Source organism: Haemaphysalis longicornis, unplaced genomic scaffold (assembly GCF_048455015.1).
Source record: "Haemaphysalis longicornis isolate Haplotype H1 unplaced genomic scaffold, Haemaphysalis longicornis Haplotype H1 scaffold_16, whole genome shotgun sequence".
NCBI classification, from domain to species: Eukaryota; Metazoa; Arthropoda; class Arachnida; order Ixodida; family Ixodidae; genus Haemaphysalis; species Haemaphysalis longicornis.
This window is the reverse complement of record NW_027526266.1, coordinates 3776360-3787432: the sequence shown is the minus strand read 5'-3', so window position 1 is coordinate 3787432 and position 11073 is coordinate 3776360. Positions and strand designations below refer to the sequence as shown.

Below are 11073 nucleotides of genomic sequence, written 5' to 3'. Positions count from 1 at the left end.
TTTTCTCTCGTCTATTTGAATTCGCTACTAGCTGCTTTTCAGGTCCATTGGAGATAAGGGTTGCACGGGGCAGACTTGATAGAGGGCATCGCCAAGTTGTTGTGGAGAATAGTCTTCCTTGTTATGATTCACTTCAGTTATCGGTGGTCAACGCGAAACCTAAAAACCTCTGCGTAATGTTTTTTTTTTCTTAAGCATACCTGGCTGTGCCCAGGTATCTTGGAGTGCTGTAAGATATTGGTGTCGAACATGTCGTTGACGTGCGTGCGTGCGTACATGCCCCCGCTCGTGTAAAGACCCCGCTCAGGTGACTGTCGCGTAAGTCGGGCGACATGTTCTGTGATAACTCAGTGCTTCTCACTGGCCGCCTCGCGCTACTTAGCAATCGAGAAAAAACGTAATTTGGGGGTGCAGCAAAACGCTTAACTTTCCCTGAATTCTTGTGGCCTTGTCGGTTTTGCAATGAGCAAATGCTGATATGCAGTCATTGTCGTGCTCACGTTCAATATTGACGACTGCAATGATTCTTCTGAAATATTTTCAGAAACCCTATGAACGCACCTTTTTACACGGTAATACCGCCAAGTCGAAGTCGCAAACAAAACTGGCGCTTCACTGCTCCGAGCGCACAATACGTTTCGCTACGGAGACACTGTAGTCAAGAACAAACCCGTGGTCGCTCTACACAGCAGCGTCGGTGTTAGGAACGGCATCTTCACAGTACACAATGACCATCAAGCTGCACATGGACACAGCGTGACATGATCATCGGCGACACTTCGAACAGCGCGCAGCTGAGCACTTGATGTCGACGTCATGACATGATCACTAGAAACGTCCTTGGTTTTGTCTGCAGGTTCATTATTGCTCCATTGTCCGTGGGACAGTCCACTGCTCGGAAAAAGTTACAGGTGTGGTTAGGGAGGGTCACAAGTACAGAAGAGTAGACACTGCCATTTATGGTGGCGCGGGAAGTGCACGTTTCTCTGTGCGTTTCGGGATCAGCTCCAGAGGCGCGTTTGTGCGGACCGTCCCAATAAGTTACCCTTTTCGGTTCGACCCTAATAATGTTCTTAATAGGGAACAGTCGTCTCCTGTGCACGTCATTGCGACTATATCAAATCCGATGACCAATAGTCGTTCATCGGGCATTGTTGTCATTGTATTTCAAGAGCACCGTTACGCAGTATCAAGACTGGTAAGAGTTTCTTTGCGTCTCTGTTATCGCCGCATTGCGACCTGCGTCCCTCTGAACTTGGGGCACGCTTCGCGATGTGTGGTTGTCGTCGTGCTGGGTGATCACGTCGGCGTTACATCTGGCGCCGGCCTGAGCGTCTCACGAATATTGATCTTTCGTGTGTGGTTGTACCTTTGAAAAGGTTTTATTTATTCGCAGCAGTGCTAATTTGCTTCAACAAGCTGCTGTTTTTATTGTATCTTTCCTGAGCTAGGAGTCTTTCCACGCGTGAAGTGAGTGTTGCTTTTGCGGCTAGGTAATCCACGTAGATAGGGTGACGGTGAGCGGTTCAAGTGCATTATGACTTGGCTACTCTAAAATAGGTATGTGTCGGTCTTACCCTTTCGTTAGCCGGGAAGAGGCCGGTGGTCGACGGAGAACTCTTGCAGGCCTTGTTGTTGATAGGAGAAAAGATGGTAGACGTGGCCGATTTTTGAGCAGTGGTAGCAAAGAGAGCGACGATCTGCCGTTCACCACTTGCCAGTCTCGTCGGCGTCCTGTATTGCACCACAGGTTGTCCACTGGACGAGAGAGGACCGCGGTTTTATGAGGCTCACTGAAGAATCGTTAAACGTGGGTGGGGCGATGAAAAGCTTCGGCGGAGGTAATAGCTTGGTGCTCGAGGGTTATCTGTAGTGGCGTAGAAATTCTAAGTGCCTTTTGAAATTCTTCACGGATAATGTCGGTACGAGAAGCGACTCCGGGTAGGGGCGTCGTTGGAAAATGATTCTGTCTTTTTCGGGTAGTGCTGCTCCGAATTTTTTCGCGCATAACGTCCTTTGACAGCGCAGCCAATTACGTTCGGTGGGAATGCATTAGCGTGTCGTTCGCAAGGCATGAGCGCATGTCAACTGGCTTTTCCACCATGACAGCCTCTGACACGAACTCGGCGACGGTATTCGGAGGGTGACGAACAAGGCCGGCAAACTGCTTTAGTCATACAGCGCAATACCGAGTGCAGCATTTTCTCGTCTGTCGTGTATAGGTTGCATCGAGGGAAAGCAGATACATTTTTTCAACAAATACTGCAGTTCTTCATTTGGGTGTCGGTGTGAGTATGTAGTATAAGCAGATTTAGAAAGTTTTCACAAATGCAGTCGTGAGTAACTCCCACGTCGTAAGGGTGCTGCCGTAGATCTGAATTCAAATACGAGCAGTGTGTAAGGCAAAAAAAGATATGCCGAAAGGTCATTATCGTCAATCGGACCTTTTGAATATGCAAACCGGCTCCAGTTGGTCAAATCGATGATGATGTTCTCGCGAAGGGGACTCTTAAAACAACAGATGTTTGCCCTCTTGTTGAACCGCTACGGGGGAACTGGTAGTGTTCGCCATTGTCGCCGCGGTGTTCACTGTGGTGGCCAAGATGTTCGTATTGAATTTCCGAGGAACTCTTCATGCCTCGTGTTGCAACTTTTGCATTCGACTACTGGCAATGGTTGTACTTTCTTGGCAACTTGCTGTTGTGTTTAGTTTACAGTAACAGCTCGTCAATTCGAACATCACGTGGAGGCCCCCTCACTTCTAAATATTAAAAGTTAAATAGTAGTTATTAAATAGTTATTAAAGTTTAGTAGTTATTAAATACTAAATATTAAACGTGGAGTATGCAACACGTTCAACGCGACTGTGGACCAGTGCAGCATTTCAGCAGCTGAAAGATTTAAAAAGACTGGCTGTTAAACTTGCCTTACAATTTTAAGCAAACGCCAGCATGCTTTGATCTATCTATCGATTAGAGCAGAGTCTCTCATTTGAATTATATTTAATTTCGATCTATTCAACTTCGACTTACAGAGCTTTCACTGGACCTAACGTCCTGCTCTACTAGATGTTATGTTGCCAAGAGCGGTTCAAGGTTCTTGAGTAAAAAAGGCTTATGGAGAGAACTTGTGTTCGCAAAGAACCTGAATAATGCGCAAGCGGTCAAGATGCGGCCAACCAAGCGAGAATTGGAATGCAGCGGCGCTTGCTGGCCATACATCGTTCTTAGAAATATAGATTTAAATTCAGGACATTAGGCAAATCCGTATAAGACTGACGCAAAGCCACAACAATTCCTTCTAAAGAACACCATCCACGCGATATAAATGACCGAGTGAAGGAAACAATTGCTTTGCATTAAACAAGGATATTTAACATACCATCTCGGTTCCTTATGGTGGTAAAGACACGGAAAGGTAAAAAACGAGTAGTGATGGTTTGCGGCAATATCAAATTACGTATGATAACCTCCTGAGACCCCGCTATGGAGATTCTGTCCAAATTGGACAAGGGTTCTAGGAAAGTACAGAAAGAATGGCTGTTCTGACGCCCCTGAAACCGGCTATCCAACAAATAGGACAACTGGTAGCGCCACCAGCAGCGTGGGATCAGAATTGGTAGAGAGCAGGCCTTGTGGGAAGCAGTCAGCCTTCAACGGCGCTCCGTTTTACGGCAGCGTGCGTGAACGTAAGTGAGATTTTTCTACTTTTCGAGTGTTTTGCCATGATTTCTACGTCCAGAAAGAAAGTATAACGTACTCAGAACGCGTTTTATTGCGAGGCGGGCACAGAATTGCACCAGTAGTTTCTAAATCTCCATGAGATAGTGATGTACAATTTATTCAACAACGGGACCGAACCCACATTTTTCGCCCGTTCGTGTCTTTCAATAAGTTTTTATTTGCTTCATTCTCGGCCTGTATTTCGCTGGCTGGTTTTTTTAGTAAAAGTGTTATTACTGTTTTTTTACAGGAAACCGGCCACGCGTTGTGACGAAATGGCCGAGCGAATACTCAAAAGAATTGCAGCCACGGAATCATCCGACTTGGACCTGCCTGACAGCGATGAAGAAGCGCCTGAGGACGTTGCTGTTTTGGATGACCTGGAGAAAGATTTAGAACAGGATGTTGACAGCAGTGACGAGAAACTCGTACACACTGTACCTGCAGCTCCAAAAAGGGCCGCGCTTTGGAAAACCACCGACAGGTACGACTTACTATTTCTGGTGACAAAGACGCGAGCATACTTTAATTTCAAAACAAATATTTCGCCCACGTCGTTTGAGAAGCGTCTTTTCTAGCACAGTACCAGCTTCTTGTATGCCCTCCGGCCCCTTTGGTATGTAAGAAACAAACAAACAAATAAATAAATAAATAAATAAATAAATAAATAAATAAATAAATAAATAAATAAATAAATAAATAAATAAATAAATAAACAAATGAACAAATAAACGCACTTGCAGTTCTTCCCAGACGTGGGTGCCGGACTTCAACGTCATCTCAGACAGTGGTGAAGCGCGAGCCCTGTGGCGACCGTTCGAGTACTTTCCAGAATATATTTCGGATGAAGTGTGGGAGACGATGTCTACCGCTATGAACACTGCTCATGTGGTTGAGACTGGGAAGAGCTTTTGCACTACTCCTGACAATGTCGTGTCTTGGGTACCCTCAAATTCGTATGTACTGGGAAAAACGAACGAAAGTGCCTTTTGTTGCAAGCAACATGACAAGAAACGGTTTTTTCACACTGAGGTCGCGACTCAAAGTTGTGAATGCCCTTGGGGTAGGTAGATGATGCCACGAAAGCGCAGGACAGGTTGTGGAGGATACGGCCGCTTGTTGTTGAGGTACAAAATGGGTGTCTTAGTCTTCCTCGTGAAGAACGTTTGAGGATTGACGAGCAAATGATACCTTTCACTGGGCGTACCCACCTGAAGCAGTTTGTTCCGGGGAAACCTAACCCAGAAGGGTTAAAAAACTTTGTGTTGGCTAGTCCCTCTGGCCTTATCCTTGACTTTGAAATCTATCAAGTAAAAAAGTCGCTTCTTCACACTGGGAGCTCAGGCATTGTTGAATCCGCAGAACTGAGGCTGACACAGAGTCTAACCGAAGGAACGAAGCTTTTTTTCGACAGTTATTTCACTTCTTAAGGGCTACTCGACAAGCTGGCCGAAAAAGAAATTGCCGCAACCGGCACAGTTAAGAACAAACGTGTGCCAAATACTGTAAAGCTTTCGTCGGAATCAAAGCTTACACAGAGGGGTCGGGGCGCATCAGAGATGTTGGTGCGAAAAGGCGATAAACAGGTTGTTGTCACGTGATATGACAACAAGCCGGTGACATTGATGTCGTCGTTGCATGGAAAAGAACCTCAAGACACTTGCAGACGCTGGTGTGCCAAAGAAAAAAGGCACATAGCTGTCCCTTTGTGGAAGTGCTCGAAAGGGTAAGGTGTAGTGACCACCGTATCATAAGATCTCGAATTAGGCTACATTGGAGGAAGGACCGCAACAAGCTAGTACGAAAGAAGCCGATAAATGAGCTAACAGTAAGACGTAAAGTAGAATAATTCAGGATCGCGCTGCAGAACCGGTATTCCTCTCTTAACGAGGAAGCCGAGCTTACGACACAGGAAGCCAGTGATAACCTTACACGCGTTTTCACGGAGTGTGCAGTAGAAGTCGGGGGCACTATGGCTAGACAGGGTACTGGTAAACTTTCACAGGAGACGAAAGATCTAATCAGAAAACGGCAAAACATGAGAATCTCTACCGCAGCTGACAGGATAGAACTAGCCGAGCTCTCGAAATTAATCAATAAGCGTAAGACAGCTGACATACGGAAGATAATATGGAGAGGATCGAATACGCTGTAAAGAACGGAGGTAGCCTGAAAGCAGTGAACAGACGTCTTGTGTTGGGGAAAAATCAGATGTATGCACTTACGGATAAGCAAGGCAATGTCATCGCAAATACGGATAAAATAGTCAAAGTGGCTGAGGAGTTCTATAGGGATCTGTACAGTAGCTGGGACATACAGGGTAATGGCGAACGAGAAAGTAGTTCAGAGGAGATAGACATCCAACCAGTAACGACCGAAGAAGTAAGGAAGGCCTTGAAAGAAATGAAAGGGGGCAAAGCACCAGGTGAGGATCAGATAACAGCAGACCTCTTGAAGGATGGCGGAGAAATTGTACTTGAAAAACTGGCAAACCTGTATACACAATGCCTAATGACCGCAATGGTACCGGAATCTTGGAAGAACGCGAACATCATCCTAATTCATAAGAAAGGCGACATGAAAGACTTGAAAAATTACTGGCCGATCAGCTTACTGTCAGTCGTCTACAAGGTATTCACCAAGGTTCGCTAACCGAATCTCTGCAACCTTAGATTTCAGTCAACCTCAAGAACAAGCAGGGTTCCGTAAAGGTTATTCAACAATGGACCATATTCACATGATCAATCACGTGATAGCGAAGTGCGCTGAGTATACTGAACCCCTATATATAGCCTTCATATATTATGAGAAAACACTTGACTCGGTCGAAACCCTAGCAGTCATTCAGGCATCATGGAACCAGGGGGTAGATGAGCATTATGTAAGAATACAAGAGGATATCTACAATCGGTCTACAGCTACCATCATCCTCCATAGGGAGAGCAGTAAATTATCTTTAAGGAAGCGTGTCAGACAAGGAGACACAATCTTTCCAATGTTATTCACAGCATGCTTACAAGAAGTATTCAGAACGTTGGATTGGGAACCGGTGGGGGTAAGGGTTAATGGAGAATACCTCAGTAACCTCAGATTTGCTGATGACGTTGCCTTGCTAAGTAACTCGGGGGACGAATTGCAAAGCATGCTTTCCGCACTGGGCGAACAAAGTAGAACCGTGGGCCTGAAAATTAATATGCAGAAAACTAAAGTAATGATCAATAACCTCGGGACAGCACAGCAGTTTGAGATAGGTGGCGAGGCAGTGGAAGTGGTAAGCGAATATATCTACTTAGGCCATGTTGTGACCCCAGATCCCAACCATGAGGTTGAGATACTTAGAAGGATCAGAATAGGGCGGGGTGCATATGCCAGACATTCTCAGATAATGAATAGCAGCCTACCATTGTCGCTGAAGAAGAAAGTGCATGACAGCTGCATCTTACCAGTACTCACCTACGGGGCAGAAACATGGAGGCTCACTAAGAGGGTTCAACTTAAATTGAGAACGACTCAGCGGGCAATGGAGCGGAAAATGATAGGTGTAACATTAAGGGACAAGAAGAGAGCGGCGTGGGTCAGGGAGCAAACTGGTGTTAAAGACATATTAGTAGAAATTAAGAAGAAATGGACGTGGGCAGGGCATGTAATGCGAAGGCAAGATAACCGCTGGTCATTAAGGGTAACAGAGTGGATCCCTAGAGAAGGCAAGCGTTGAAGGTGGCGGCAGAAAGTTAGATGGGCAGATGAGATCAAGAAGTTTGCGGGGATAAATTGGTAACACTTCGCACAGGACCGAGATAATTGCAGAATAATGGGAGAGGCCTTTGCCCTGCAGTGGGCGTAGATAGGCTGGTGATGATGATGATGAGATATCCCGAGGCCCCACATTGTGCAGGCATACAATGCTAACATGGGAGGAGTCGATATGGCCGACCGCTTGCTAAGCTTCTACCGTATGAAAGCCCGTGTAAAGAAGCGGACGATACGCTGTATATTTCACCTGTCTGACATCGCACTCTGCAACGCTTGGTTCTTGTACCTGCAAGACATGTCTAGCTTGCACAAACAGAAAAAAGACACTTTAAAATTCTTAGACTTTCGGATGTCAGTCGCTGACGTGCTTATGGCCCAGAGTAGCCAATTGAGCAGTGACGATGATGACGCACTCTGGTCTCCTCCAGAGAAACGAACTCCCCTGCCTCTAAGTGAGGTGAGAACAAAAACCCTGGGTCACATGCAAAGGCTTGCCGACATCCCTACTGCTGCTCCTTGCAGATGGGAGGGCTGCTCAATGAAAACTAAACTTTTTGTACCACATGCAAACTTTTTTTTGCATCACGAAAGAAAGGCACTGCTTTGAGAAAGCACACTCGAAATGATGTTGGGATTGTATGGAGAGTACAACTTTTTGATGTATATTTTTCTGGGTTCAATGTACGTGGAATTGTTGCGATTATGAAGGTCATGCAAAAAGTGTTTGTTGCGCAAGATATTTTGGAATCACAAGTTGTTTTGGAATCAAGCTCCATTCTCGTGCATCTTTTGTATGATGTTGCCAATAAATATTTTACAGTTTTTAATTTGCGTGCATTCGTTTCTATACCAAATGAAACATTTTTTTCATGCTTGCTTCAATATCATCCACCGACAACAGACACCTTTAGACCCGATGTCCAATACATTGGACAATTGGCCACCCCCAAGCAGTGTACGATGCCAGAAAACTGGATGACACTTTTAACCATCGTACCAAGAAAAGTCATTTTTGAGAGTTTCACCAAAAATTATGATCCTTAACTCACGTTGGGTGTCAGGAGGCTATTTCTCTCCTTTAAAAGAACAAAAAACTCGAAACAGAATGTCCAGCAAGTAGGTTATTACCTAAGGCAGTTTTTTGCACCTGTAGGTTCAATAAGATCCTCCAAGAGGAGCAATTAAGCCAAGAGGAGCAATACACCGCGGCGGGGGCTCGTCGTACACTTTTGAATGAAACAATGCTTCCAAGGTACACGCGTGTACGCAAGAGTTCTCTACTTTAAGGGGATGCGGCGGGACTGCATAGTGTTTTGTTGCAACAAGAATACTGATCGGCATTGTTTGTCATTGCTTCTCACCGTTTATTTTGAAGGGATTCAGATGGCCCTAGCTACTAAACAACGGACAAAATACTTGAAATGACTCGTCCCGGTGGACTCATTTGGGCAACGGAGCTTCTTAATTGTATTTAGGAAAGTGAAAAGCTTGTGCTTATTGTAACTGAAAAAAATATTTATTCCGTATCTTTAGCAATGTAACAGTCATTTTTATTAACCTGTTTCTATTTACGGCTCGCCAATATTCTCCCTAAAAATTTCCGCCAATGCTTTGGTGTATTTTCCGCGTTTATGGTTACCCACAACCTTCATATTTCATACCTACTTTATTTGCATTTTCTTTTGATATTTTGTTCAGCACCCCTGTGTAGCGGTCGGTCGAACAGGTGGACATCATTTGCGGCTCCGTCGATTTAGGTTGATGCTCCGTCGATCTCGCAACACTACAGAAACTACATCACCGTGCATACTTACAAATTTCTAGCCTTCCAGTCGTACCTTCTTTTCAGCTAAATTCGATAAGTAACCCTCCTGCTAGATACCGGTCATCACGCCAATAGGAATACTGGCTAGGCTCCCCACAACAGTAGCCACGAAGCCACGCCCCCTTTTTCCAAGCTACCCGGGACGCTTTGGTCTCTCCACCCCTTGCCCTTTTGTTAAAAGTGACTTAGCCTCACACCCTTTTACCAAGTCCCATTGGCATCCTGATCCCAAACAAATAAACGTGAGGAAGCTACCCTGCGCCAGATCCATAGTAGCTCTATACCGTTTTTCATTCCATACAGTGCCTATCTATGAAAAAATGCCCCATAGAGTTAAATCAGGCACACAAACAAATATGTATGTCGCGGGTGCCTCCATACCAGTTTTCCTAAACCTTTTCTTGTCCATACCAGTTTTCCTAAACCTTTTCTTCTCCTACTTTTTATCTTAGGTACGTGTGAACCTAGATACAAGCGGTGACTGGACGCCTAGAGGAACTGTCCGTCAGCACAGACATGCCCAATAATTTGCATCGGCTCCTGTGCTAGGAAAAAACACCCATTTCTCTGCAAGAGGAATTACTGCTCGAGGCTGATGAAGGAATGATGAATACATTCATGTTCAGAAGATATTTGAGACAAAATATACCGTGTGTAACAATCACTGGGGTCGGTACCTTAATAGGCAGCAGGTGTTATGCACTGTACATATACAGCTCCGAAACCAGAACACCACTGATCCCTTTAAAATAACGTGTTTATAGCTGGCGCGGACTGGCACGCTCTCTGTTTCCTGAAGTTACACTGGGCGTTAGCGATTTATTAGAAAACGTGGCCGCCTGCTGCCAAAACTGATCCCGTTTAAATCAAACGCTGATTTCTAGGCTGCGGTTTCGGCGAACAAATTGCACGACCGGGCAGTCCCATTAGTTTTTTGCGTGTACAGAATTGGGGCTGTACCTGCGCAACCCTTGTCCGACATTTTCCTAGATTACAGAGCTAATTTCTAAGCCAGTAAATAGAGGACTATTTATCGCTTGTTTACTTTACTAAAAGATACCTTCATGTATCTTAGTGACACTAGCACAACTTAAAGTAGTTGTTTTGAATATCCCCTTTTATGTTCCGGGGAATCTTCAAAATTGTAAAAAAGACGCTAAGCCTGCAACAGGGTACAGGCAAAAAGTCTGGACTATAGAGGTAAAGGATAAAACTTGAACCCAGGGTAGTTTTAGTAGTTTTTCAAAATTGCGTGTTATGTCACAAAGTTTCTATTGAATTACCCAGACACCTGGAGTTAATATAACAATAATCTTTTTTAAAAATAGTTCTGCAGCATTAGCAGGTTATCTGTTACATATAAAAGTTTGGCCGGCACAATTGCGTGTTGTTTATCGTTGGGGAATATACCGGGCTGTGTGCAAAACAGCAACAGGCCCAATGACCTCAAGTTCACAAACACCCCGACTTTAAGAGGGTACGATTTGTTTTTCCACCGCTTTGCTCCTTTTGTGATTATCATTCTTGAATAACTAACTTTTTCTCATGATCTTCCACTCTCAAGTTCTTTATTTTGAACACTAACGCAGGACGCAAACATTTCTTGTTAGCGCCTAAAAAATGAATGTATCAGGTCATTGGTGAAAAAGAGAAAGTTTATGAGCTACCTAAAAAGACAAAAGAAAAAAATCACAATTTCCAACTCAGCTCTGCCATTAAAAACATGAGTTGCCCTCTGATAATCCCAGGCATAATTTGTGTGTGTGAAAATTG

General features: G+C 44.6%; 1 protein-coding gene across 1 annotated transcript; it reads left to right on the top strand.

Moving 5' to 3' along the window:
* The first annotated feature begins 727 nt into the window (after positions 1-727).
* On the top strand, positions 728-4793 carry LOC144166193 (uncharacterized). The gene is made up of 4 exons (XM_077695788.1): positions 728-756; positions 3579-3692; positions 3973-4206; positions 4466-4793. The coding sequence occupies exons 1-4, from the start codon at positions 728-730 to the stop codon at positions 4791-4793; spliced, it is 705 nt and encodes a 234-aa protein (XP_077551914.1).
* The last annotated feature ends 6280 nt before the right edge of the window (positions 4794-11073 follow it).